The sequence below is a fragment of the Melospiza melodia genome, chromosome 4 (genome assembly GCF_035770615.1).
Source record: "Melospiza melodia melodia isolate bMelMel2 chromosome 4, bMelMel2.pri, whole genome shotgun sequence".
NCBI classification, from domain to species: Eukaryota; Metazoa; Chordata; class Aves; order Passeriformes; family Passerellidae; genus Melospiza; species Melospiza melodia.
The window spans coordinates 81,085,724-81,113,299 of NC_086197.1; the positions used below are offsets into that span (position 1 = coordinate 81,085,724).

Below are 27,576 nucleotides of genomic sequence, written 5' to 3' on the forward strand. Positions count from 1 at the left end.
ATACTGGGCAGCACTTGAAGGAACATTTGTGGACCCAGAGGGGACCATGTCCATCATGACTAGGCAGAAGAGAGAGATATTGCAGCAGAGGCCCCTGCACAGCAGTAAAAGCATCCAGGAAAATTATTTGCAATTCCATGCAGAATCTTCCTAGGCTGGAATAAAATTTGAAGTAATCTGTGTAATGTTGTTCTGCACCTCGCACAACCAGCAACATTTTGTATTATTAGAAATTGCTTTTCCAAAATCATTAGGCTATTTTCAGACCTTGCCAAAACCAGCACAGTAAGTCAGATTCACCATGATTATTGTTTGGTAGTGTCAGAGAGGATGGGAGTTGCTTTTCCTGCCTGCTCTCCCATACTGGGATGTGAATGTGTGCCCAAGTGGGTGGCTGGCAGCCTAAACTCATGGGCCAATGAGCAGCTGTATAATCATCTCTGAGAGTCTCACCACAGCAGCCTCTGGGGCTTTTCCTGGAGGAGAGGAAAGAGCCATTAGCTGAGGCAGGAGACAAGAGAGCAGATGCATCCTCCTCATCGCACCCCGGCGGGTGAAGCACGGACCCAGGGCAGAGCAGGCGAGCGCTGAGGAGGGAGGATGGCCCTGCCCCAAAGGCAGAGCACTGCTCCTCAATCAGCTCCCCTGGCCCTGCCCCAAAGGCAGAGCACTGCTCCTCAATCAGCTCCCCTGCACAGTCCACATCTCTGCCTGGGTGACCCACCACATCTACTGGGAAACGGGATTTGTCCCCACACATGGAAAAATATGAGCTGTTCTGGCTTTTACAAAAATTGTTTAGTTGCCATGGATCTTGTACTATTTCCATTGTTCTTTGGTCATAAATTCCCTTTCTTTTAATATAAGTATTACCAAGTTAATTTTAATGTCTTTGCATCTATTTTACAACTCTATTATTTTCTGACATATTTTACATGTTTGAAAACAAAAAAACTGTCACTAGCCTACCTTTTCAGCAAATAATGTGGGAGCAGACAACATATCTCAATCAATGTAATAATTCTTTAAAGAATGTAAATTAATTCGAAAGAGGTGGAAGAGGGCATATGGATCTGTAACACGCATTTTAAATTGTTTCTGCATTTGCATTTGGTTTTAATGGCATTTACGCCCTCTAGTGACAGAAAGCCCTCTCGTAGTGAGGATTTTTTAACCTTCACTGTCTCCGTCCGGTTCAGCCTTGAGTATTTGGGCTTTGCAAAAACACAAATGCTGGATTTTCTTCCTATATATGTTCTCCAATTTTACAGATTTGGTGCATAGGTTGCTTGAGGGTGTTTTAACCCAACGTGAGCTATTTTAAATATTAATTTCTGATGTGACACACAAAAATATGCTAAATTACAATTTCTGTCATTATTTATTTTGACATCCACAATACACTTGCTTTTTGCTTGGAAAAAATTTACTCCTGTGTTCAAACAAACAAACAGGAGTTAAATAAGCAGCATTGTCCCTCTCATTTGTTAAGATTATTAAAGAAAATACATTCTCTCTCACATCAAGGAAAAAATGGCCAAAAAGTATGATTCATTCCAGTTATAATTTGGACCTTTGACTTATGAAATATTTCATATTACAGCCATCAAAAACTGGGTTTCATTAGTCCAGGATAAAGATGAATTGATGATGATGCCACAAATAGTCTGTGTTGTCTGAGATTTCTTGAATTATGGGTATGCAACACCAGATATGTTCCACTCATCAGTTAGAAAAGCAGTAGTGTGTTGGCAGGTGGATCTCCATGGGTGACATCTACATGGCAATGCTGAGATTACCGGCTGGGCAGTAGTAACCCCAAATACATTTGTGTTTCCCAAGCTCCTGCAAGAGCTCCATCCTCTGTGTACGACTCAAGCTGCTTTCCGTTCCCCCCAGGCTGTCATGTGCAAAGTGCTGCATCACACCCATGTTACTCACATCAGCACTCTGGAGATACAGCATTTGCAAAATGAAGGAATCCCCCGGCTTGCTGTCGGTCTTGCAATATGGAAGAGTCAAAGGAGTCCAATATGCAAAAGTGGTCTGTCACCTGATGAATACAAAATACAAACAACCCAGAAAAACATGCATGCCTCTAAACCCGTTCATCTAATCCATTCATCCATCCGTCCATCCATCCATCCATCCATCCATCCATCCATCCATCCATCCATCCATCCATCCATCCATCCATCCATCCTTTCATCCAATCCATCTGTCCTTTCAATCCATCCTTCCATCCATCCATCCATCCATCCATCCATCCATGTACAGTGTCACTTAGTGAAGAGGATCTCTAAAGCAAATTCTAAATTGTGCAGGCTCCATTTGTGGCATCATCACCTATTCATCTTATTCCTGAATCTAATGAAAGTCATGGGCTGCAAGCAATAGCCTGTCTGGCCTGTCTGCACTGCATCCAGTGAAACCCAAGAATTAGTTTGATCATGTTGTTTCTGACTTGTGATTTGATAAAACTTGATTGACACACCTGGTTTGTCACAGCCTTTTTTCTTTTTCTTTTTTTTTTTGGCAACAGAAGTAGAATTAACCTGATTGATATTAGGGATCAGTATGAAGCCTCTTTTTCTTCATTCATCCAGAACATAAAATATTGGGATGACACTTCTGACATTACAAAATTAGATTGTCAGTACAAATCATGAATGCCCAAAGACTGGCTTGAGCTTTGGCTACAATAGTAGACATATGCAGAACAGACAATATACAAAGCTATGAAAATACTGCAACTAGGGGAAAAAAGCAAATAAATGAGAATATGTCTGCAGTTCTAGCCTGAAGAAAAGTGAGGCAAGCAGAGTAGCACTAGATAAAACCTTAAAATAGTTCCCTTTTGAAAAGAGAGTCCGTAAAATTGCTTAATAAGATTCTACATTTGTTGCGTCTCCATGGCTGAAGAAATCAAATTTTCTGCAGAATTTAGAATTTGTTTCAGAGATCAAGTATAAATTTTCCACTTGGAAATGCTAGCACCTCAAAGCTTCCCTGCCATCTGAAAATGGAGTTACACTCTTTTTTTCATTTAGAATTTCTAAAGAATAAAACAATTGCAGTTGGAGCTATAGAAGGAATTTTCCCTTCATTTTATGTCATCCATTTCCATTGGTGGTGTTCAGTGATATATGAGGTATAACTGAAGGTAATGTTTAATTCAAGAGGAGGAACTTCATTAGCAATTCTGATCATGACTACCCTAGACTAAAATCTGTGTCACTGTCCCAAAGGAGAACAAGGCTAACCGGGGCAAATGTAGCAAAACCTCTGTTTTGTCACAAAAGTAACCAAATACGTTTCTCACCCTGTGAGAATTAGGAAGACTAATTTCTTTAAAGTAATTTTTTCTGACTATAATTTTATTTAGACAACTCTAGCACAGTGGTTAGTAACAGGAGAAAAACTAATTATGTAAGAATTATTAATGATGCGAAAGGTATTACTGACGCTAAATAACAGACAAGCAACATTACCTTTGGAAAATGTCACAGTGTTACAACTGATGCAAGCTAAAAGGAAAAGTAACTGAAAGCAAGTTATTTTTAGATAAGCAATATATGCACCTGCATGACATTTTGTCCAGAAGGTAAGAAAAACATTGCAAAATATCTTCTTGTGTCAAACAATCCTAATATTTTTTTTATTGCACTCTGTAATTCTATATTATTATAAAAAGGAATCTGTTTATGTCACTGGTTAGATTCACACATAAATGCTAAAGATAGGTGAGCTTGTGGTTCCTGTCACAACTCCTAAAGCTTCAGTCTGCTCTTGATTCATATAACTATAGTGTCACATTATCAACAGGATGAACTATATCCCTGAGCAATTTCCAGCCAAATTAATTAGAGGCAGCAATGTCTTCTGTCCACAGCTGCCATCAGTGACAATGGAGGCTTATGGAGGATCAGCAGTTTGGCATTTCAAGTGATAAGCATCTAAATATAGATTTAGAAATCTCATTTAAGAGATCTAATTTAAGAGATCTAGCACTGGGCATGTGTAAATTTTGCATTTCAAAATCTGGTTGCGTCAGGTTTCTGTTTACACAGTCTGATCCAACATATGAAAACACTTTTATCTGTAAGAATTAAGTAAAACTAATTAATAGTATAAAGCGGAAATGTTTACCAGTGATTTGATCTGAGGTCTTCTCCACAAAGCTCACCACCCTGGCCCTATGCCCGCTGCTTTTCTATTGTTCTGCCTGGAAAAAAATGGGGTTAGTGAGGTGTTAGGGATCCCATTTGTCTGAGACCTTGATAGGTCATTTATCCACTTCCTTGCCCAAAGAAAAGAACAGCTGGTCATGCATACAGCTGATAGTCAGCTCAGGCTTTAGGAAGAGATAAACACCAAAAATGCCTATGTTGTGGAGTGCAAATGTTGGTGTGAAGGAAAGCATGACATTCTTTTTAGTATTTTTCCAGTTTTTAGATATCTTTATTAAGACCAGTTATATTATTCATGTAAAAGATAGAATCTATTAAATTACATATTTTTCATACAATCCTGCCCTGTCACAAAATGAGAAACTAATAGCATTCTAATTCTGAGTAAGTGGGGGGAGGATATTGGCAGAATTATTAATTATATTGCTCATGTGAATATTTTACACTTGGACATGCTTAGTAAAACCACCAAATATTTATTTGACAACATAATCTGTGTCAATAGTCTAAGACTTGGTCATCTATATTATATCTGCCTGTATGACAACTCAATTGAATATCTATGTTCAACACTTCACTCATATCTTACAAAATGCAAACCATTCATCTTCACCTCCTTTTGACATGAGCTGAGCTCTCATTGCTAGAAGGTGTGCTCTAATTTCATATAGTTTCTCCATCATTCCATATCCTCACCCTTTTATCCATTCCTGTGTTTAGGTGCACAATTTGAACACTGATTTGAAGACTTCCCCTTCTTCTCTATTATTTTTCCAGTTCCTGATGCACAGACAGGTTTTGTTTTCCAGAGAGTGTTTTCTAAACGCTGTTCCTCCACAGTTTTATTTCTTAACTTTTCTCGTGTTAAAAGTTTATAAATTCTTTGTAATAGGGAATATATTATCTCTCTTTTCCCAAGCATATGAAACTCACAAGCTAAAATCAATGTTTAATAATAACTTAAAATCCAATAAAGTTAAAAACTGAACGGTACTTGAAAGTAATTCATCTTTTTATTAAACTCTGTAGGATGTAATTACATACATGCCCCCTATAGAAAACAACAAAATGCAAAAAGGTAAAATCTCTTACTAAGTTGTCACAGGAGTGCCTTTACATACATCAGTAACACTTTGTTCTTACTTGCTGGACAAAACAATATCCAATATCATAAAGAAAGGTGGTAGCTTTAGTAATTCTGAGCACTGCCAGGACTGCAGTTACAATTTTGTTGGTTGCTTGCTTGTGGCTTGAGTTTTCCATGTTTGCTTTCACCTAGACCATAGAAGGGATGTCTGGAACTCAGTTACTCCAGCTTCTCATGTCAACAAGAAGTTCGGTCAGCCATGCTTCTGTCTGGCCAAATTAAAAAAATACAGTGATGGAAAGTCCATGATCTCCTGGGAAACCTGTTGCAAAAATGTGTCACCCTGTTAAATGAAAGTACTATATCATCATGAGACAATAGATTATTCCGTTTAGTATCTAATTTACCAAGTGGTCTCTCTTAGATCTCGCCAATGAAATTGATGAGTTCTTTCAAGTAAACAGCATAAGGACTGAACTTCAACACTGATTTTTTTCCTTAGCAAGGTCATTCTCTTTCCATTGCAGTAGAGGCACCCTGGGAAGAGTACAGCAGGTAAAGCATGTGTTTTACCTGCCCCCACTTTGACAGACAGGAGACCCAAAATTTGTTTCAAAATAAAATTATTTGTGCACAACAATGGGCATGCTGTAAATGTAAGAATATGTGTAAAAGCATTATCTATATGCAGCAACTATTATTTGCAAGAGAATTAAAATATATTGTGCAATTAATTCATTGTGAAATAAAATTATTAGAAGAGATTTTGTTTTTACTAAGCCTTTTGTTTTCTTTAACCCAGGTATGGTGACATGGTGCCAAAGACAATAGCTGGCAAGATTTTTGGTTCAATATGCTCCCTGAGTGGGGTCTTGGTCATTGCTCTGCCAGTTCCTGTAATTGTCTCCAACTTCAGCCGTATATACCACCAGAATCAACGAGCAGACAAGCGCAGGGCACAAAAGGTGAGCTTCTAATTTTCCCTCCTTTTGTTATTGAACAATAGATAAAATATGATATTCTACATGCTGTATGTCATAATAGTATTTCTTGGCAAGAGGACCACTGTATGTATGTGCTACATGCCAAACCATGTCCTAGATGCAGATCTTATTTTTAGTAAGAAAAAAAACCCAACTCAAACCAAAACAGGTTCATTTATCTTTTCTGTCAAAATGTACAGACCTATTATTTTGGTAATTAATCCCACTTATTAGACTAGATCTAGGATTTTTAGACAATAGTCTCACCCACTGAAGATTCTTCTGTGCTTTTTCAGGCAGGCTTTCTTTCTACCACAGTCTTTGAGGAAAAATAAAAAACCAAAAAAACCAAACAACCCATCAAACAAACAAGGAAAACCCTCAAACTTCATAATGATTCCTAACATCTCTGCTAACAGATTGCTTCACTAATCCAGGTTTAGTTAAAGTCCCAGATTCAGTCTCTGGGGGAATCTGATTGTTGGGGAACTTGTCTCCTCAGCTCTATTTTTCTTAAAAGGCTTCAGATAAACAGCTCAATCAGATAAAAAAAAAAAAAAAAAGAAAGTAAAAGTCTGTTTTTCCAGCTTCCTTGATTTGCTGAGTCTCTCACTAAAATAACCACTAGATCTACAAAAAGACTGCTTCCCTTCTTGAGACGTGTGGACAAGGTCAGGGGTTGGGAAGAGAAATATTTATCAGGAGTGATGCAGCCAAGCCTGGACAGTCACGTCTCCACATCACTGCCAATGCACTTGTTCTAATCCACTTCTCTGAATCCTGAATGGCGGGCAGCTCAGAGAGCCCCATTTGACCTGGAGCCGTGCTCTGGGTGCTGAGATGCCTTTACCTCCTCTCCTCCTTGGATGGCAGTGCAAAGGCTTCGGATGCCACACAGGTTGCGTGATTGCCAAGGCTGAGGTGTCACCACTTGTGCTTTTTGTGGACCTGTGGCCTCTCTTCAGAGGTCCTGAGTCTCCAGTGATCTCAGGAGAGCAGGGAAGTGTGCTGGGGGAAGTGTGCAGGCTGGGGACTGCACATACTGAGCAGGGAACGCAGGCAGTTGCAGGCTGCATCTTCTTCGAATCAACAGCAGCACCACAGTCAGATACAGAATGTTCGTGTGTTTTCCTCTGGCCACCTTTTTGACTGATTTCTTCATTAAAACAAACAAACAACCCCACACCCAAAACCAGTGAAATAAATGTATGCAGTGATACTATTCTCAGATTATGTTAAAATCAGAGGTACATGACCAAGAAACTCATAGGCCCAGGTGGAAGATACAGCACCACCCAATGGCCACATCTTGGAGAAATGCTGCCAGATGAGGAAGATGCTATAAAAAGAAACTAGGTGTGTCACAAGAATGTCACACCTCTCTAGAAACCTGATCTAAAGTAGGCTACTTCAGGGCTCTAAATCCCATACTTTATCTATCTACTAATTCCACCCACTCTTCTGCATGCTGTTTTGTCCCACAGCCTAATTCCAGCTGTGTGTTCCCCTCTTTCACAGCTGACTTCATGTCACTTTTACACTAACTTGTTTTTGTTAAGACCTTTTGTACTCCTTTTTGTGGAATGGCAGCAGAGAGCTGTACCTCAGCCAGGGCACAGTGCTCCTCCTGCCTGTGCCCCTGAGCACTGTGGCAGCCATGGGTAACAGGTCTGCTCAACCCCAGCAATCACTGTGCCTGTTCTGAGCTTTCATAATAGCTGCAAACACAACCATTTCAGATTGAAACTGTGTCCTACTGCATGCCACAAAACAGAGTTTTCTAAGCCTGCTTTACATTTGTGTCATGGTTTAACCCAGCCAGCATCCAAGCCCCATGCAGCTGCTCACTCACTCCCTCACCAGCAGGATCAGGGAGAGAACTGGAAGCATGAAAACACAGCCCCACACCAGCCACTGTGAAGAAAATTAACTCTACCCCAGCCAAAACCAGCACAATTTGTCAATGAGAAAGAAATGGACACTAAAAAATATCTCACAAAAGTTAAATTGCTAGACTGGCTGCTATTCCCCATAATCTCCTCCTGAATAGGAACTGCTTGAGTTAATAGCTGACTTTTTCTCCTTGCAAAACAGTGAGCTCATTGTATGTTTCAAACAGGAACACAAAATGATGAATGGCAATCCTGCCAAGCGTTTTTTCCTCTACTCCCCAGAACAATGCCAACAGCAAGGATGAGAGATCTCCTCTGACTGTGTTTATGCCCTTCTTGCTTTGGAGAAAATGGCTTTGAGGTCTGATTGACTTAGCACTGGGTGTGTGTTTCATTGATATCTCCTATTGCAAAGGCAATCTCTTTCAATCTAAAATGACTGAGATGTTGAACTGAATATTGCTCTGATGGACTAAAAAAGAAAAGTCAACAAAAGAGCACTTCATGAGTACTGTATAGTCCAAATTTAGCCATGAAATATAGCCTTGCATTTCACAGGGGGTTTCTACTACATTGTAAAAGAATATTCAGGCAAAAAGGTCACATTATTGAAGTTTGAAATCCCTTCTTCATTCAATACAATAGACGCTTTACACCATTTTCTAAAATAAATGTTTCCCTAGGCACTGAACTGGTTTCTGTTCTCTGAGGCTGAAGAGCATAAGCTTAAAGGAAGGTGCTGTTTCATGGAGAGCAGCACAAACCCCTGCAGGCAGTGGTACCTCCTGCTACAACAGCTTCCATTGGTCTGGGACAGTTGTACCTTGAATTGAGCAACTTTATCAACACCTCACACAGAAGTTTAATCAAGATAGACTTCAGAAACAGCAAAACGCTTAGGCTGGAAGGAAATTTAAGAGAAAGTTCTTTGCTGAAGAGTTGAAATCTAGTTCCAGAAGCACTAACAATTTACAGCAGAAAAATATTGTCACTTACATTAGGATTGTTAAGAGCCATGCAACCATCATTTTATGCACTTACTGAGCTCTTCACAGTTATTCAAGATTAGACAATTCCACTTGTTTTTTTTTTGGCAAAAATACACTGCACATTAATGCTTGGGAGAAGATGAGAGAGAGAAATTTATTTATATACCATTGCATTTTGAATGGATTTTAAAGGAAGCTCCTGCTTCCAATCATAAAAATACATTGTTGTTATTGCCATGAAATCCCAGTCTGTAATACAGAAAATGTTGGCAGGATAAGCCAGCTTTCTGCTGCAGTACAGGAAACCCCTTGCAATCAATATAAACAAAAGCAGAAAAGGGGATGGGGGAAAGGAAGGAAAAATCATCTGTGCTTATCAAAACACTGTTTTCTATCAGATAGTAAGGTCCAAGGATCTGGCCTATCCTGACAAGAAATGGAGGAATAAATAATCCAAACTAGACATTGAAATTCAGGGCATAACTAATTATGCCCTGGAGTCTTACTGTGCCTTCTTCTCAAGCAGTTTTATCAGTACTGAGACAGTTTTGAAAAATGCTATTTGTGGAGATTTTCTCAGCTAGAGACAACTTCAAGAGGTTGTTATTTTGGTTGCCCATTAACTTTGGGCAAAGTTAATGACAATTGTCTTGTATAAAGGCAGGGAAGGGAAGGGAAGGGAAGGGAAGGGAAGGGAAGGGAAGGGAAGGGAAGGGAAGGGAAGGGAAGGGAAGGGAAGGGAAGGGAAGGGAAGGGAAGGGAAGGGAAGGGAAGGGAAGGGAAGGGAAGGGAAGGGAAGGGAAGGGAAGGGAAGGGAAGGGAAGGGAAGGGAAGGGAAGGGTTGGATATGATTTTCTGTTCTGTATGTGATAGGTAGCAAGGGCTAAGGTTTGGCAGGACGCTCACAGTGTCATGTTCACTGGGATGACTACCAGCCCAGAGAAGAGACAGGAGGAGGCACAGTTTCCCTCTTAGAAGCTGTCTGGCCACTCCATGGCAGCTTGGACCCAAGGGTCCACTCCCAGCAGCAGCAATTATGATTATAAAGTCCTTCATACCCTGAGTGAAGCATGCCTTGCTATGTGCCTGTTCCATACCTGCCTCTGGGAGGCAAGAGCCTTGTGTCCTCTTGGCCAACAAGTGCCTGAGTGCAAGTACATCTGCTCAGGGCTGTTCATTACCTGAGGAACAAAAGAGCCTTAATATTAGTTGCCCAAGCACTTTCTAGAGTGCTAGAGTGACTTTGCATGATGCCTCAACAGAACAGCCAAACAACCATCATCAGCTCCAAAATTTTACTTTAGACATAAAATTCAACCTGAATCTTTCATGCAAATATCGTCTTCTACCTTCAAAAAGCAAAATATATCCTGAAGATTGGCTTGGCTTTGTTATTTATTAATTGTACATGATGCATTTATCTGTCAGTTATGAATAATCAGTAACCAGCTAATTATAAATAGCTCTAAGATAAACTGCAACAACTGCTTAACAGCATCTGGAAGCTTAGAACTGTGTTTGCAGTAGGAAACCCTGCTAGCCATTTTGACTTCTTTATATGAGACAAGTTATTAAGATCAGGAGTATTGCAGAAATATAACTAACAGTAACTCATCCAGGATTTTTGACTTTAGCAAAAAAAAAAGCATGTAGAACTCGTGTTTACTGAACATTAATTTAAATAGATTGTGAAAGAAAGGCACCACTCAAGAAATGTATGAACCTTATTTAATTCCATGTCCATTAATGTGCAAAGTAAACAGCATTTTCTTCTCTGTTACATATTGATGTCATGCAAATCATTGTCAGCTAATATGAAATCAATCATTTGCAATTACTGAAAATTAGACAATCAGAGCACGAAATGTAGGCATGATTTTTCACTTAAAAACAAACACACGGGGTGGATTTATAAAACACCAAACAAAAATAAATTATATAAACAAAAATGTAAGTGATTTTTTGGGCAACATTCACCGTTGTTCCAGGAGCCAGTGTTGTGGTTGAGCACAGGCAGGCAGACAAAACCCCCCCTGCTGCTCACTCTCTCTCTCCTACCCAGAAGGATGGGGTGAAAATGAGAAAGGTAAAAGTGACACTTGGAGGAGCAGAAAAGGCCTTGGCCCTGTGCAAGCACTGTGCAGCAGTAACTTAAACATCCCTGAATTTTAAACACTGTTTTCAGCACAAATCCAAAACACAGCCCCATACCAGCTCCTGTGAAGAAAGCCAGCTCTGTCCTGACCAAAGGCCGTGCACAGAATGACTGTGAAGGAATTTTAATATTTTAAATGTACAAAATTACTAAACAATAATAACTAAAGGGTAAGCAATTAATAACTTTTGAGTTTTCATAGTAAAACAATTATGTAACCTGGAGAGTAGCAAGAGCCAACAGGAGTTAAGTACTAAATTACCTGGACTACCCTGGCTTCTGGCATAGCAAATTGAAGAGAATTTTGCCAGAAATTATTCCCAGTATCACCATAAGTCCTGTCCTAAAACCTTTCTGATGAAATCATTCTCTTAAAATAACTGGACAGCTGAGGGCATCTGAGTGTCAAAAGCTGGATGCTGCAAATTCCCCACAGCGCTACATTTAGCTCTACTTAAAACCTTGTGAAAATGAATGTTTATATTTCTAAAACTGACAGAGCTAACTGTTGTTGAATAACAGTGAATTCCCTTTGCAAGGTTTCTATGAATGCAGCCCTATACAAAGATCCAATTCTATGCTGTAAAATTCGAAGCTAGAAACCAGAAAGACATGCATTTAAAAGAGAAGTTCAGTGCAAATACAAGGGATATGGGAAAAATTACAACTGGTCATCAACTTCTTAGGAAGAATGGAGATGAGATTATTTGGGTTGAATTTCACTAAAATATGCAAAAGAACTATATTTCATCTACATTCTTTTAGTCCTAGATCATGTAAAAATTACCAAAGTTTCATACTCCCGAAATCTTCATAGCAAAGATATCATCTACTTTAGGAGAACTAAGTACTTTCTTTTTTTTTTTTTTTTTCCTAGATATTTTGTGAAAGAGGAGGATTAGGAAGGGCTTTGAAGTGGTTGAAAGAGGCAGTTGTCACTCCCATTCTGTTATACATGACAGAAAATGCAGACTAAAGGACCATGCAGCACTTCTGTAACCACAGTTTTCCTGATGTCATCACATCATTTTGATGCCTTTCATGGGAGTTCTATCCCCAGCACACAGCCCTTAAAATCCTGTGGGTGACATGAACTTTTAATGATGCCTTGATAGGAAATGGGAGAAGTAACTATACTGCTCATGCTCCAGGCTCATATATAAATCAGGCAGAAGCACTGAAAATAAATCTTATCACTTTAACAAATTTGTAAACACCTCCAGTTTCTGCAGTATTTTCTCTAAGCTGAAGTATAAACATGGAGGCCACAATATCTGCTTCCTCTCTTCCTCTCAGATTTACTGTCTTCTCTTTGGTAAATGATATAAATTCAGGCTATCTGAATGAGTCTCAGCTGGAAAGATGTATGCTATTACTTTCTAGCTCACAAAAGCTTTCTAAGATGCAATAAATTCATACTTGCAAAGCAATTTTAAATCTTCACATAGAAAGTACAACCTTCATATTATATGTGTCATGGCACTGATATATTAAGATAGTCTGATGGACTGTTATGTTTTTCATATTTCTTTATTAAACGATGCTGTGCCATAATTATTACTTCAAGCACTAAAGAGAAAATGAATGTGCATGCTAAAAGGAAAAGCAGAACTAATGTATGTTAAATATCTGTTCATTAAATCTAATGAATCTCCATGTATAAAGAGCAGACTAAAAAGTACCACAGCTAAAATATTTGTGACTGAAATCACTTATTTATGAGACTCCTCTAAAGCATCTCGAGCTCCTAAGACTAAACTTTTATATATTTATGAACATAACCAAGTGCACTTGTCCCAGCCCATGACTATTCTGGTGCAGGTAAAACTCCTTCCCCCACCCTTCAACCCAGCATGCTGGGGTTGCATCACAGGAGCACCATTTAGAAAACCACCTATTTTCTGTGGACTGAGCCCTCTGCAGTGCTGGTAGCCCTGGATGCTCCACCCAAGAGCCCAAGTGAGTCAGGAGGGTGGGAGCTGTAACAGTTCCCCACACTGGTTGCTCCTGGGAACTCCAGGCCAGGTCATCAGGGATGTTTTCTCCTTACCACTAAAATAAGATGTATTAACTGCATTGCTGGAACAGCTATGGTCACCAAGAAAGACAATAAACAAATGTGTTATCTTAAAATGGGCAATATATCACAAAATCAATCAATAGCATCTCATGTGAGCTTTTTGGCTCAAGGATGCCCACATGCAGAGCATTACTTTCTTTACTTTCAGAACAACTACATGATAACAAATGCATGACATAGCAGAAGCCAGATTTCAGCCACGTTAGCTGTTAGCTGTCATAAATTCCTTGGCTTTCTTTTGAGAAGATCTGTGAGTTTGAGGCTGTGAGTGCAAAGAAATGTGGTATTGAGCCATTCCTCTAAGTCAGTTAATTATTAATCATCATGCCAGAAAGATCTGGTGGCTGCAGTGACTGGGCTGCGTCCTCTCTAAGCACATACTGACATTTAATGTCACAGAAATTTGGGGAAGAGGGGAAAATACTCTCTCTATTTTCTGAAAATGTCCACAAATTAAACATCAGATATGAAAATCCCTACTGCTATATCAAAGTTGGATTTTCAAGTGCTTTACTGTATCTCCTTCTGTGCTTCAGCAGCCATTTAATTCCAGATGCTGCTAGGCATTTGGCTTTCAGAATCAGAAATCTAACCATGAAGATCAACTCAGATTCCATCGTATACATGTAACAAGCCCCAAAAAATACAGAACCAGGAAGCCAACCTAGTAATCCCATAAAAGCTTCTGTTTTCCACATTAATGGTTGAGAGAGTCCATTCTTCATGCTTTCCCCTAATTCTCTGTTCTGTGTGTTGTACAAAATTCAGTGGATGCAAAATGTCACTCATGAGCCTCCTTCTACTCTGGATGAAAGTCACCTTCACAAGCAATGAGGCTCACCTGAGATATCACCAACTTCTCTCAGTAATTAATATCTCTGAAAAATCAGGTTGTGAACAGTCTATGACCAAAAATGGTAAGTTTTAAGTCTGGTTATACTGACAGACATGAATGGGTAGGTGGAGGCTGGTGAGGAGTGGTGCCTTTCAGGGCTTTGTCTTGGGACTGGTGCCCTTCAGTATGTTCATCAATACCAGCAGTGAGATCAGGTGAGCTTCAGCAAGTCTGCAGATGATACAAAGGTGAGCAATGTCTTTGGCACAACAGAAGGAAGAGCTGCCATCCAGAGGGACCTGGACAAACTTGATAAGTAGGCCCATGAGAACTTCATGAAAAATCAAAAAATTCAAGTGCAAAGGGCTTGCACCTGGGTCAGGACAATTCTGAACATGAGCACAGGCTGGCAGAGGAGGTAATTGAGAGCAGTCCTGTGGAGAAGAACCTGGGAGTGCTCGTGGATGTACAGTTGAAGATGAGCCAGCTCTGTTCACTCACAGCCCAGAGAGCCAAGCACGTCCTGGGCTGCACCAAGAGCAGCGTGGCCAGGAGGGCAAGGGAGGGGATTCTGCCCCTCTACCCTGCCCTGGTGAGGCCCCACCTGGAGTGCTGCATCCAGCTCTGGAGTCCTCAGCTCAAGAAAGACATGGACCTGTTAGAGCAGGTCCAGAGGAGGGTCACAGAGATAATCCAAGGGCTGGAGCATCCCTCCTGTGAAGACCGGCTGAGAGCTGGTGTTGTCCAGCCTGGAGAAGAGGCGTCCCCAGGGAGACTTTGGAGCAGCCTTCCAGTACAGAAAAGGGACTTATAGAAAGGAGGGAGAGTGACTTCTTATACAGGCAGATAGTGACACAACAAGGTGCGATGGTTTCAAATTGAAAGAGGGCAGGTTTATATTAGATTTTGGAAAGAGATTCTTTATTAAGGGGGTGGTGAGGCACAGAAACATGTTGCTAGAGAAGTTGTGGATACCCCACCCCTGAAAGTCTTAAAGGCCAGACTGGATGGGATCCTGATGTAGTGCATGGAGTGTCTGCCCATGGTGGGGGTTCTTCCAGGAACTGATGAACCTTTAAGGCCCCTTCCAACCCAAACCATTCTATGATTTTAAAATGTCCTGGCAAATATTCAGGAATGCAGCTGGGAGACAGCATACAACGACTGTTACATTTGCACTATTACATTTTGGTACTCCAAAAACCCAGAAGACTCTGAGAAACCTACTCATAGATGTCACAATGCCCCATTTTTTCAGAACTGTTTATTTCCCTTTAAAGAGATTTTCACTGCAATAGTAACTGAAATGGATGTCCATGTTTCTGCCCTACAAGACATAAGGAGTGGCAGTTGCAGCAATGCAAAACAAAAAAAGGTGGCACTTCCATACTGATCTGTCTAATCCCTTCGCCAAAGTCCTTCTTCTTAGTAGCTGATACATGCAAACAAAAAAAAAAAAATTCTACCAAATACATTTTAAATGGGAAGACACTTGTGATTTGCTCCACCTGGAGGATGGATGCAATGCAGTCTGTCAGTCACTGTGAGACTGGTATCCATAAGCAGCTGACTCCAATTAGCAGTTTCAGACAAACAGGGCGATGGCTGTGAGTACAAATGGCACTGTTCACCCGGTGTGTTTCCACAGAAAGCCAGGCTGGCTCGGATCCGCGCCGCCAAGAGCGGGAGCGCTAACGCCTACATGCAGAGCAAACGGAACGGCTTGCTGAGTAACCAGCTGCAGCAGGTAATGTTTGTGTTCCCCCCTCCTCTGGAGTAGCCACTTAATGGCAGCCCAGCAGTAGTTTATTCTACTTATCACCAGGGTGAGTCGCCGTGGGGCTCTGGGCAATGTTATCTTTAGAGGTAGATTAAGGAAGGATAAACTGGACAATTACTGCTGTTAAAGGAAGTTGTGAGAATCCATGGTGGGGTATTAGGAGATGAGGGAAATGTCCGGATAGAAATGCTGGATTCAATGTAACCCATATTTTTGGAGTTAGATCCAGTAGAATAACTCGTTAAGGAAAGTACAGAGCATTTGCCTCTTAGGAGGTGGGTTGGATTAATCTCACTTGGCTTTAAACAGGTAGAACATGGCTGACAAAACCAGATTTCATCATCAGTAAAGGAAAAGACAGCTCTTGAATACTGTTTGCAGAGAGGGGTGTTGCAGAGTGAAGTGTTCCCTCGAAGCACCTACTTGGGTTTAAGGAGAATCTTGGTGATTACCTCAAATGCATTAAAATCTAATGTTATCTGAAGTAAATTCCCTGCTCCTCCCTGCCACAGAAGCCAGGACCAGCAGCTGGGACTGGGATCCACAGTGACCACCCATGCTTCTGGGAGACAGCCCTTGGCTGCTCAAAGCTGCACCCAGCCTAGAAAGACTGCAGACAGAGTGGTTTTTAATCCCTGCCATTTTCTGGCATTTAGGCTGTTCCCTGAGGAATACAGGAAGGCTTTTATTCCTCTGTGCCCTTTCTGCTCAATACATGTTAAACAGCCGGATACTTAAACCTATAGCCAGCAGAGGAGGAAGTGGCTGTCTGTCTATCTGTCCTGTGTAGCATGAGAGATGAGCAGTCAGAGCCCTTGTTTCCTCTTCTGCTTGAAAGAACTCAAATATTTGAATAAAAAAGACACCACATAGCTTAATTGCCATGCAGATTTCCAATATCCCATGGTTGAGTTGTATTCTTTTCTGTTATCCCACTTCCTCCCCTATTTGGTTTTTTACTTTCTAGTGAATAATTATGAAAGCAATTAATAAACAGTGGATGCTTTCTACTTAATTCTTCATTCTGTATCAGTAACATTTTCTATATGCTTTCTAAACCCAGTAGATTGGGATCACTGACATGAATTTTTGTGTAAGCAGCAGTATTACAAATTCTTTAGTGCTATGAAATGATCCTGGGAGGACAGCTATTTTTAGTTTTGTTTAAATGAAGCACATTCTCAGGAAGAACAAATATTTTACTGTAACTTAAATTGATTAAAATTTTAAACATGTGTTGATCCAACATTCAAAGCTTATGTGTTGATTGCACTTGTAAATAGTTCTATTTTATCCATGCATAAAAGATCTAAGATGAAAACATTTAAAAGGAGGTGCAAGGGAAGGAAGGAAAATAGTTTGATTTTAAAAAAAGCAAAAGCAAATTAAGGTGCAAAATAATTTTTGGTATACTTTGTAGACAAAGCCTTGCATTTACGCTACCATGTACGATCCAGATTAGCTCTGATCAAATATTTGGATAGGAACCCTCTTGTTCAAAACTGACAATAATACACAGTTTTATGTATCAACAGTCCTCCAATGAAGAAGAACAGGCCTTTGTTGGCAAATCTGGCTCTTCCTTTGAAACACAGCACCACCACCTGCTTCACTGCCTGGAAAAAACTACGGTAAGAAAAGGGAGCTGTGTTTTCCTGAGAATTGCAACACCAGCCGGGTTTTGAATGTTTCCAGTTCTCTCTTTTAATTAATGAGCCTTTATATTAAAGCAGCTAACTGGGAAGAAAAGCCATTTTATCTTATTTTAAGGCTTTATACCCAATGCATATAAATAACAGAGAGATGTAACTTCTGCAATATTTGATGGAGATCACTGTGAAAGTCATTCTGCTTCTTCTCAAAAAAAAAAAAAAAAAAAAAAAGAAGAAGAAACCAAACCAAATACCCCCCCCCCAAAACAAACAAACAACAAAGACTTAACATTTTTCCCACAACAAAATTGCTAAATTTTGATAAATTAAAACCTGATATAAGTGTGGAATTTAATGTTCTCCTCTTGACAACGTCTCTGAAATAAAAGGGCCCAGTTGTTATGTCAATTAGCAATACATCACCCATATGCTTGTTGTGCTTATGTCTCCTCCCTTCTTACTTTAGAAGTATTAATTTTATAAAATGTGCTGTAGGATACAACCTCTTACTTCCTATTCAGAGCACACAGTGTTTTATTTTGCTAAGATTCTCACTGGGTCCTTTTGAAACATTTTTGAGACAGAACTTGATAACAGCAATTTGCCTTTAAAATTCTTCCACAGTAGAATATTGTAAACATATTTAAAAATCTGAGTAATAACCACAGGTCTTGTCAAACTTTCATAGAAATCAGGGAAAAAATTTTCTGTTTATTTGGTAGGAGCTGAATTCACCTCCCAAAGTTTCACCTTTCCTCTAATGATAATGGAGGAGTCTGTAAAACATTTTTTTTTTAATTTTTCTTTAAAAAATGAAGTCTGTAATGCAAGTATTATCTTTTTTTCTTGAATCTACATTCTTCTTTCCTTCTGTTGGGTTCTGCTACTGGCACTGAGCTCCTATGATATATTAACACAAAAATATATACAGCAGTTCCAAGCTGCATTCTGGAGATGATGCATTCCTAAAATTTTAGTGGGAACTTGATATTTTGGGCCCTCGGCATTTGGAATCTGGCAAGTTTCTGGTTCATTGTAGAACAGGAAGGGTGGTGTGTCTTCTTAAGACTCTCACCATCCTTTGTGGTATAACCATCATGATACTGAGAAAAGGGTTATTTTCTCTTTTCTGCCACTGAAAAGTCAATAGGAGAATATCTCACCCACCCTCAGAAATGCAGAGTAGGCAATGTTATGGAATTCTGTGAAGATTGCATTAATATGAAACTAATTGCACTAAAAAATATATTTTACAAATTACTTTTAGCTAATTTAGGAACAGTTAATTAATAAGTATAATTAAATCAATTAACTTGTGCCATTATAGCATTTCAAAATGTTTCAACTCTATATTAAAAGTTCAGTCAATAAAGCTCTTTAATCATTGCTCCATAAAGGTTTTAGGAAGCACAAAATTACTTTTAATCAGACAAATAACAGAGTTCTTGGCAAACATACTGCAAGCCCCTGAATGTAATCTCACAAGAGCAATTAGGTTATTTTTCTCTCCGAATTTTATGCCTACTGTGTGATCATGATCAAAATTTTGATTGTGACTGACATATGCCTTATAAAAGTCATTTTTCAAGCAAGTTCTTTTTTTCCTTGTCACTTGAAATTTACATTCTTCAATGCCTCTTAAATCACACCAACTTATATCTGAGTGGAAAACAGAAAAAATGGAAATAAAAATCTTATGCCTATAAAGGTATTTCCATTTGTCACAAACACTTGGCCAGAGTTGTTACTCTCTTCACTTTGTTCACATATTTTTTATTGGTCCCATATGGCAATTCTGAAAAAAATCAGCATGTTTCCAATTAAAACAAAATTTTTTAGGGGAAAAATAATTTACCTCATTCTAATAGACAAAAATGCAATAGGCTGACAAAACTAATGTGAGAGTAAGTAGAGTGTAAAACAATTCAGAAAATGCTTCTTAAACAATTCCTCTAAAACATTGTTGGGATACACAGACTAACTCCAACAGTAAATAGAAAGAGTTTTCTTGAAGAAGGAGGCTTGCTCAAACTGCATGCAAACATATTTCAATCTCTGGTTAGTTTTAAATAAGTATAAAAACTTGTCCCAGTCCCCTGCATCTCCTCCCCTCCCTTGCCACCATAAGCAACAGCAGTATTTCACACTCTTTTGCACACATAGAAAATGTGGGAATTGTGGCTGGGTGTGAAATACTCCCAAATTACTCGATTAATTAATGTAAACTGGATATTTGAGTGGATTTGGATTCATCTTTGCGACCACCCTATAAAACTACTGTCTTTCCTGGGACTGAGTGAAGACTGCATGAATAAAGAGGACTTCATTTGACTAAAATACTCAGTCCTCTAAACTGCTTTTCATACATCCATCTACAGTAATTAGGAACTTTTTGAATGCTTTCAAATAACAATCTCATCTCTTCTAGTCAAAATTGCTATTTGTTTAAATGTTTTTTCTTTTAGATAGATGCATACCTTAAGAAATGTTGTTTCAGACCCTGATTTCTAAGATGTAATTCAAAAGGAAGTCCTATAAACTTATTTGGAAAATATTTATGAATTTTATTATATTATAGTTCAATATAATACATCTTATTTATTTTCAACTGGCATTTAGAGTGTTTACACAAGCACCGCTTGCATTTTATTAATAAACATAATCCTCTATTTTGTGGCACTTCAAAGATTGTGCAGATATTTATAATGCAAACTACACCATAACCACATGCTATTTTGCAAAATAATTTGGATTAACATTTTCTTGTTAATTTTGTTCCAATGTTTACATTTGTATTGGTATTCAGCCCAGACTAATATGGGCTAAACACTATAATCAAGAATAAGCTAACTTTCCCAGTTTATTCAGTTGTGTCAATTTAAGCCGTTAAACAATCACCATTAATATGCTCACTTCAATTACCTTCCTGTGTGTGCCTTGTCCCTCTGTTGGATGCCTCGGGGCCAGAACCACGAGTTTGTGGATGAGCAGGTCTACGAGGAGAGCTGCATGGAGGTTTCCACAGTGAACAGGCCGCCGAGCCACAGCCCCTCGCTGTCGTCGCAGCCGGGCGTGACGGGCACGTGCTGCTCGCGGCGGCACAAGAAGACGTACCGCATCCCCAACGCCGCCGCCAGCGGCAGCCGCCCCGGCAGCGTGCAGGAGCTCAGCACCATCCAGATCAGATGCGTGGAGAGGACTCCCCTGTCCAACAGGTACCTCATGTGCATGGGCACACCCGGGGCTGAGGCCCCTGGCTTTGGTAGGGAACTGATGCAAAGGGTTGTGCACAGGCAGGTGGTGAGCCCGAAGATGAGGGTCCAATACTCATCTAAAAAGAGGAACTGGTACTGAAATATTCTGTGCTTCTTTTGCTTCAAGCTTAATCCAAAATAATAGAATAGTCTCCCTCTCTATCTATTTCTGCCCTCTCAGGCCCTCCTCACAAACTACCGTGCCCCATTCGCGACAAACAGCATCTACGTTTTACGCCACGTAAAATAGAGCACCAGATGTTCTATCCTATGGACAAATGCATAAAAGAAAAATTTCACACAGAAAAATGTCCAATTCAGATATATGAGATGAGCAAGTGCTCTGTCTGTCCCTTCTTGGTTCAGAGGCAAATGAAATGAGACTTCCTTGCATTTCTGCAGAGCAGAGAAATAAAACTGATTCCCAGAGTCCTAAGTGTAATAGTCATAAGGAAGACTCTTCTAAATAAAAAAAATATGAAATGGGTAAGAAAAATTTTCTTATTTTCTAGTTTGAGGAGTTATTACAAAAGTGAGGTAAGTGCAGTTTAAGAGTGTGTAATTTATTGAATTTCCCTGTCCTCTCAAAAGTAAAGTATTTGGCTTTTACATATATCCAAATATCACCTATGAAAACACAGCAAAGGTCCCAGAAGACGCAGAAGTTTTTTCTATTGATCTCATTCATGCCACCCTTTAATAAAGAATTACTTTCAGTACAAGTTGCTATAGAGATTGTCTTGTTAAGCTACATTTTGAGTAGCTTCCTTTGTATAGTTATTACATTTGGATTTCACTTCCATGAACAATCCAACAGCTTGGAACTCTTCAAACTACTAAAGATTTTCAGCTGTTATCTAATGAAACCTCCTGGCCAGCACAAAGCTCAAATCTATCTTAGTTTTTCAGGAAATACTCTGCCTGGATCCATTCTTTTTCTGCTAGAGGATGTGCCTGCACCATACTTCCAGATGCCATGTATATAACAACAAAAAGCAGCAGCTTTGTGCTAGAAAACAAAAACACAAGCATAAAAATGCTGGTTTCACCTTGAAGTAGTCTGAGTTTTTCAAGTCTTTCACTTTGAGGAGGTACTGCAGCAACTCCATGAACATATTAACACAAATTTAATTAGCGCATATGATAGAGTACCTTACCATTGTGTAAAAACAGAATATACACAGAATCACAGAACCACTAGGGTTGGAAAAGACCTCCAAGATCATTGAAGCCAGTTATTAACCTGGCACCACCATGTTCACCACTAAATGACATTTCCAAGGGCCACATCTACAGTCCTTTTGAACATTTCCAAGGGTAAACCACTTCCCTTGGCAGCCTGTTCCAATGTCTGACAGCCATTTCAGTGAAGAAACTATTCCTAATATCCAAATGTTATTAAATAAGCATGGTATTGAGGAATATGCAGGAGACTTGGACTGGCCCCTAGTTTCCTGCTTAGTAAGGAACTTGGCTGTGCTAGCTTTGCAATGGTTCCTCTGTCCAGAAACACAGGTGATGGCTGAGAAGTGCCGAAATGGTGGGAAGGAAGGGAGAAAGGGACATGGACGCGAGCATAGCCATGGACCACCTGCTGCTGGGGTGCAGTGGGGTGGTGCTGCTCTGTGCTCAGAGCTCTCCAGTGGGGCAGGATGGAGATGGCTGGCTGAGGGAATGCAATCAGGCTCAAGAGGTTTGTGGTAACGTAGACTTTCATTCTTCATGGATTTTTGTTTCTTCCTCCAGCCGTTCCAGCTTAAATGCCAAAGTGGAAGAGTGCGTTAAACTAAACTGTGAGCAGCCTTATGTCACTACAGCAATAATCAGCATCCCAACACCTCCAGTCACCACACCTGAAGGAGATGATAGGCCAGACTCTCCCGAGTACTCGGGAGGAAACATTGTCAGAGTATCTGCATTATAAAACAAAGAATTATTTATAAATTAGCATAAAGACCACTTGCAAGCTGAGCTCGAGCAGTGAAAAACGAGTCGTGAGGAATGAGAGAGCTGACAAAGACAACGCCCCTTGACGAGTGTGCCAGTGGCTGCAGAGCAAGAGGTTCAGGAGAAATAAACTTTGTGGGTTTTGGTGTCATAGGGTGTGAACCAAAAGGAGTTTCTTACCCCCTGTCCGAACTGATGCGCGGTGGAATCTTCTGTGACCATCCTGACTTACTATATGAGCACAATGAAATGTCCCCATTGATGCTTCTTCTCATCATGAAAGCTCTTTTTAGAAAAAAACACAAACGAAAAAATAGAAACCTATGTTCCTGCTGAATGCAAAACAACAAGAAACATTTTGATAACGTCTTTTTTTTTCCCTGTTAATAAACCACAAACTTGTTGAAGAACTGTCAAAAAATGAATGAGAAAATGCTCATATGAAATATGTTTGTACTGACTGAAAGAACTACAACCATAATGCATGCTGAAATTATTTGAAGCTGTGATCTCAGTTTACTTTTGTTGTTTTTTCAGATTAGGCATGATAAAATAATACTGTAGAAAGGGGCATTTCCGTGCACTTACAACAAGCTGATTGTTAATGTTCCATGGTAGTTGTACAAATAACTTCCCTTTGAAAAATGCAGTATTTCTTAATCAAACACTCATTAGTGAACTGAAGGTGTTCAGTTAGTTCAATATTTACTATTGTTTTATCTTGCTTCCTAGGTACTGTTACAACTGCAATAAGTCACTGTACACCTGTTGTATCAGGAATCAGGATTTTTTTTAAGGTATTTTACACAACTTCATCTACACTTTAAACTTCTAATGGCAAACATTTAAATAATCTTACAGCCAAACTGCACCACAAATTGCTATTCAGCCATTGCTCCTTTTGTTCACTGTTCTCTATTTCTCTGACACTTCATTGCCCACTCCAACATAACTGTATCATTTGGGATTTCAAGGACACTGATGAATCAACAGTCCATTCTTCCATAGACAACTTGTCTACTTCTGTATTTTCAGAGCAAACTTCTTGTCACAGTTAACTGCTACAGGAGCAATCCTATTTGAATTAAAATTACCAAAAATGTGTTTTGGGGATCAGCTAACACTTGTCTCCAAATGGTTCCTTTCTTACATCCTGCAGCATCCAGAGTATTAGCTACACTGGAAGACACTGAAAGACATTCAGTAAAAATGATGGCTAAATTATTTTTGTAATGATCTGTTAAACTTGCATCTTAAAACTTGTTTGAGAATTTATATTGTGGGAAAAATATTCAATTACCTAAGAACAATGACAGAATAATGGATTGAGTCCCAAAGCTATAAAAATATAATTGATTTCAATTGGAATTTGCCTACATGGGCAGGCCTAAAAGCTAATATGAAGGCTTTACAAGTTAAGGCTTCTTGGCTTAATTTATAAAATACATTGATATTATCAGAAACTTTATGATAAAAAAGTGTAATTTTTCTTCATCACATTACATTAGATGTATCATAATGCTTCTTATATTCATGACATACCATACATCATATACATCAAATATACACAGAATATGTGCATATCAATACATACATATATACATCAGAAACACTGGATCAGAAATAATTGCATGTCTGCAAAATAAAATATGCATATAAATCAAAACGCTCAGTGCATTAGACGCCATTACAATAAATGATTAACACAGTTATTTAATAGTTTGAGTAGTGTATGTTTCAGTATAGTATTTGCTAGCATTCTACTGACCTGAAAATTTACATTAAAATACCCACTAAAAACTGAAACTTGCTGATGATACACTTTTTCTTGCACACAAATACTGGTCTTTCTCTCTACCTGTCAACAGTGAAGAGTAGATGATAGACTATCATGCTACAGTATATACACCAAAATACAGCATCACATATTAGAATTAAACTGCAAGTAAAAAGAGTAGATAATACCATTCATTACTCTTTTATCTTATCATTTACTTATTCTGAAATTAATGCAGTCTTGGTTAATTTGCAATTAACTTCCCAATTTTTTTTTTTTCAAATCAGAAGGATTTACTCATTGTAAACTGAGCTTCTGCATTTCTTTCAAACATCAGAGAGCAGAAGCACGGGCTGTGCTCTGAGCCAGAGGAAGGGCTCCTTCTGAGCAGCCCTGCCTAAGTCCATTACCCAGCACTGCTCTCTCTTCCACCCTGCAGCAGATCTGCTGAAGCTGGTAGGTTACATAAACTACAATGGATTCAAAGGAGAGACAGAACACATCAGTTTTTTGACTTGCATCCTACTTCTACGCATGGTTACTCATACTTGTTTCCCACCTTTTGCCAAACATTTATTAATATAAAAACTGCCTTGATGTCAGCAAACTGCAACAACTTCTTTATGTCATGTGGTAATTCATGACTTGTTATATCAGCTAAATAATGCAAAGGGGCAGTTACTAAACCTACTTTGGTACAGACTACATACAACCCAGGAAACCTACTGACTCCATCAGGTCATGTGTCTTTTAAAAGCTCTTTATTCTCCTGTTCATAGGCTCTAGAAAGAACACACTACAGCAATACACTTGCATAACAGTTATACCCCTGAAGCAACTTGTATTTTCATTTTTAAAATGCAGCTTAAGAGATGATTTAGTATGATTTTTCAGAATTCCAGTCTTGTCTCCTATTTCCATATGTCACATGCAAAACCATTAATTTATTCTGAATTTGGGAAATACACATTTTTTTGGTGTTTTAGGTGATTTAAATGCTGTTTTGGTAGTGAATGACTGTTGATGACTGTGTAAAATGCATCTGTACTGTACATGAAATGTAATTATTTCTGTGTATCATACAAAGAAACCAAGATTGTTGTTTTGACAATTTCGTTTGACAGTCATATATCGTATTTCAGAAGGCAGCATAATACATGTGTTATGCTGAATAAATAGACATTTGAGGAATATTTAAATAAAACATCTGCATGCTTGAATGGGTCAACTTGGTTTTGCAATAACTTATTAATGAAAATTTTTTCCCCTCTAATAGTTTGGAAGGAACACTTAATCTGAAGTCAGCGAATATCCTAGACAGTAATTCCAGGCAAGACATGAGTCTATCTAAACCATACTAGAACCATCAAGGCCAGGATGCCACAGCTCCACTGCAGAGTTGCCCTTCTCCTGAGGGACCAGCCATCACCTTTGCCTTCCCAGCCTGCAGCAGCAGAGAAAATTGGAGCAGCAGTTTGAACATTTCCAGCAGTATGAACTCCATCTCTTTATCTGTACTTTAAAAAATGTCCCTTGTGTACATCCAAAAACTAAACTGCTCTGCTGAACTTCTCATACCTGCTATCAAATTCCCTTGATAAAATACTAGTGCACAGAGAAGATCAAACTCTATTTGTAGACTAAGAACAGGTAGCAACACACCATGGATCACTAATGAAGGGTAACTAGGTGCAGATGATGTTGATCAACCTTGGCACACCTGATGTCTGCCTCTGTGAGGAGCTCACTGCTCTGGGTGGTGGAGAAAGATAACAGATAACACCTGTCTGTGAACCATCCCAGAGCATTTTTGATAACAACTGTCCTCTCATAAAATAGCCACAGAAGGCAAACTGAAAATGTACACTTTACATTTTGAAGTTGTGGATATACTCTTGGTGGAAGCATCCTGGCTACCAAGAGAAGGCTTTCAGAGCAGAGAACCCAATGCAGCCTCAGCTGCTGCAGACAGAAGGGGACCTTCAGAGAGGAAGCTGATCTGGAGGAGGACAAATTACTGAAGCCACAGAATCATTAAATTTTCGGCAGGGAGCGTGGTTAGGAGGTCATAAGCTCTCTTTGCTGCACCTGAGGCCCGCCAGGGCTTTATTTTACAATTGTCTATGGGAATATTTTAGGACCATCACCTGTTCTAGAGGAGCCATCAGCTGATGGGATACACAAACGTGGCTAAAAGAGCAGGAGTGTCAGGAGTGAACACAGATTGGCAAAGTCCAGAAGATACATGGAATTATCCAGCAGCTTATTTTCTTACCTGCCTATATCATCTAGTTGTCTACTTAACAGTATCCATGCACAAGGAACAACTGAAGTGGGGGAATGCTGAATAAAACAGAAGTGGATATATAGAAATTCTCAAAAGTTTAGGACATCACATTTTTTTAAACAGGAAGTAGTCAATCATACACAAGTTGGAAAGTTTTAGATACCATCTCACTTCAACAATAGCATTCTGTATGAATTAAATGCAATGCTTGATGTGGGCTGACAACACCGGCAGGATGCCAGATTTCCACCAAAGCCACTCTATCTCTTCCCTTCTCAGCCGGGCAGGGAAGAGAAAATGTAACAGTAATATATCTTGGGTTCAGATATAGACAGGGAGAGATCACTCACTGACTGCTGTCATAGGAAAAACAGGCCACTTGGTGCAATTTATTACCAATCAAATCCAAACAGGGTAATAAAAAATAAAACATCTTTCCCCCATCCTTCCCTTTTACCTAAGCTCAACTTTATTCCTGAACTCTACCTCCTCCTCCTCAGACATGCAGGGAGACAGGAAATGAGGTCTGTGGTCAGCTCATCATGTGTTTTCTGATGCTCCCTCCTCCCAGGAAAGGCTCCTCACACTCTTTACATGCTCCAGTATGGGGTCCCTTCCATGGGAGGTGTTTCTCGCATGGAGAGAGTCCCTCCCATGGACTGCAGTTC

General features: G+C 39.4%; 1 protein-coding gene across 2 annotated transcripts in view; it reads left to right on the forward strand.

The window, feature by feature from the left end:
* The window catches only part of KCND2 (potassium voltage-gated channel subfamily D member 2), a 265,498-nt gene extending 239,649 nt beyond the window's left edge, over positions 1-25,849 (forward strand). For both annotated transcript variants that reach the window (XM_063155337.1, XM_063155336.1), the window contains exons 3-7: positions 6,080-6,242; positions 15,860-15,958; positions 17,527-17,622; positions 20,611-20,858; positions 22,644-25,849. In XM_063155337.1, coding sequence (XP_063011407.1) covers positions 6,080-6,242; positions 15,860-15,958; positions 17,527-17,622; positions 20,611-20,858; positions 22,644-22,821 — 784 coding nt within the window. In that variant the 3' untranslated portion in view covers positions 22,822-25,849. The remainder of the gene's footprint in view (positions 1-6,079; positions 6,243-15,859; positions 15,959-17,526; positions 17,623-20,610; positions 20,859-22,643) is intronic.
* The last annotated feature ends 1,727 nt before the right edge of the window (positions 25,850-27,576 follow it).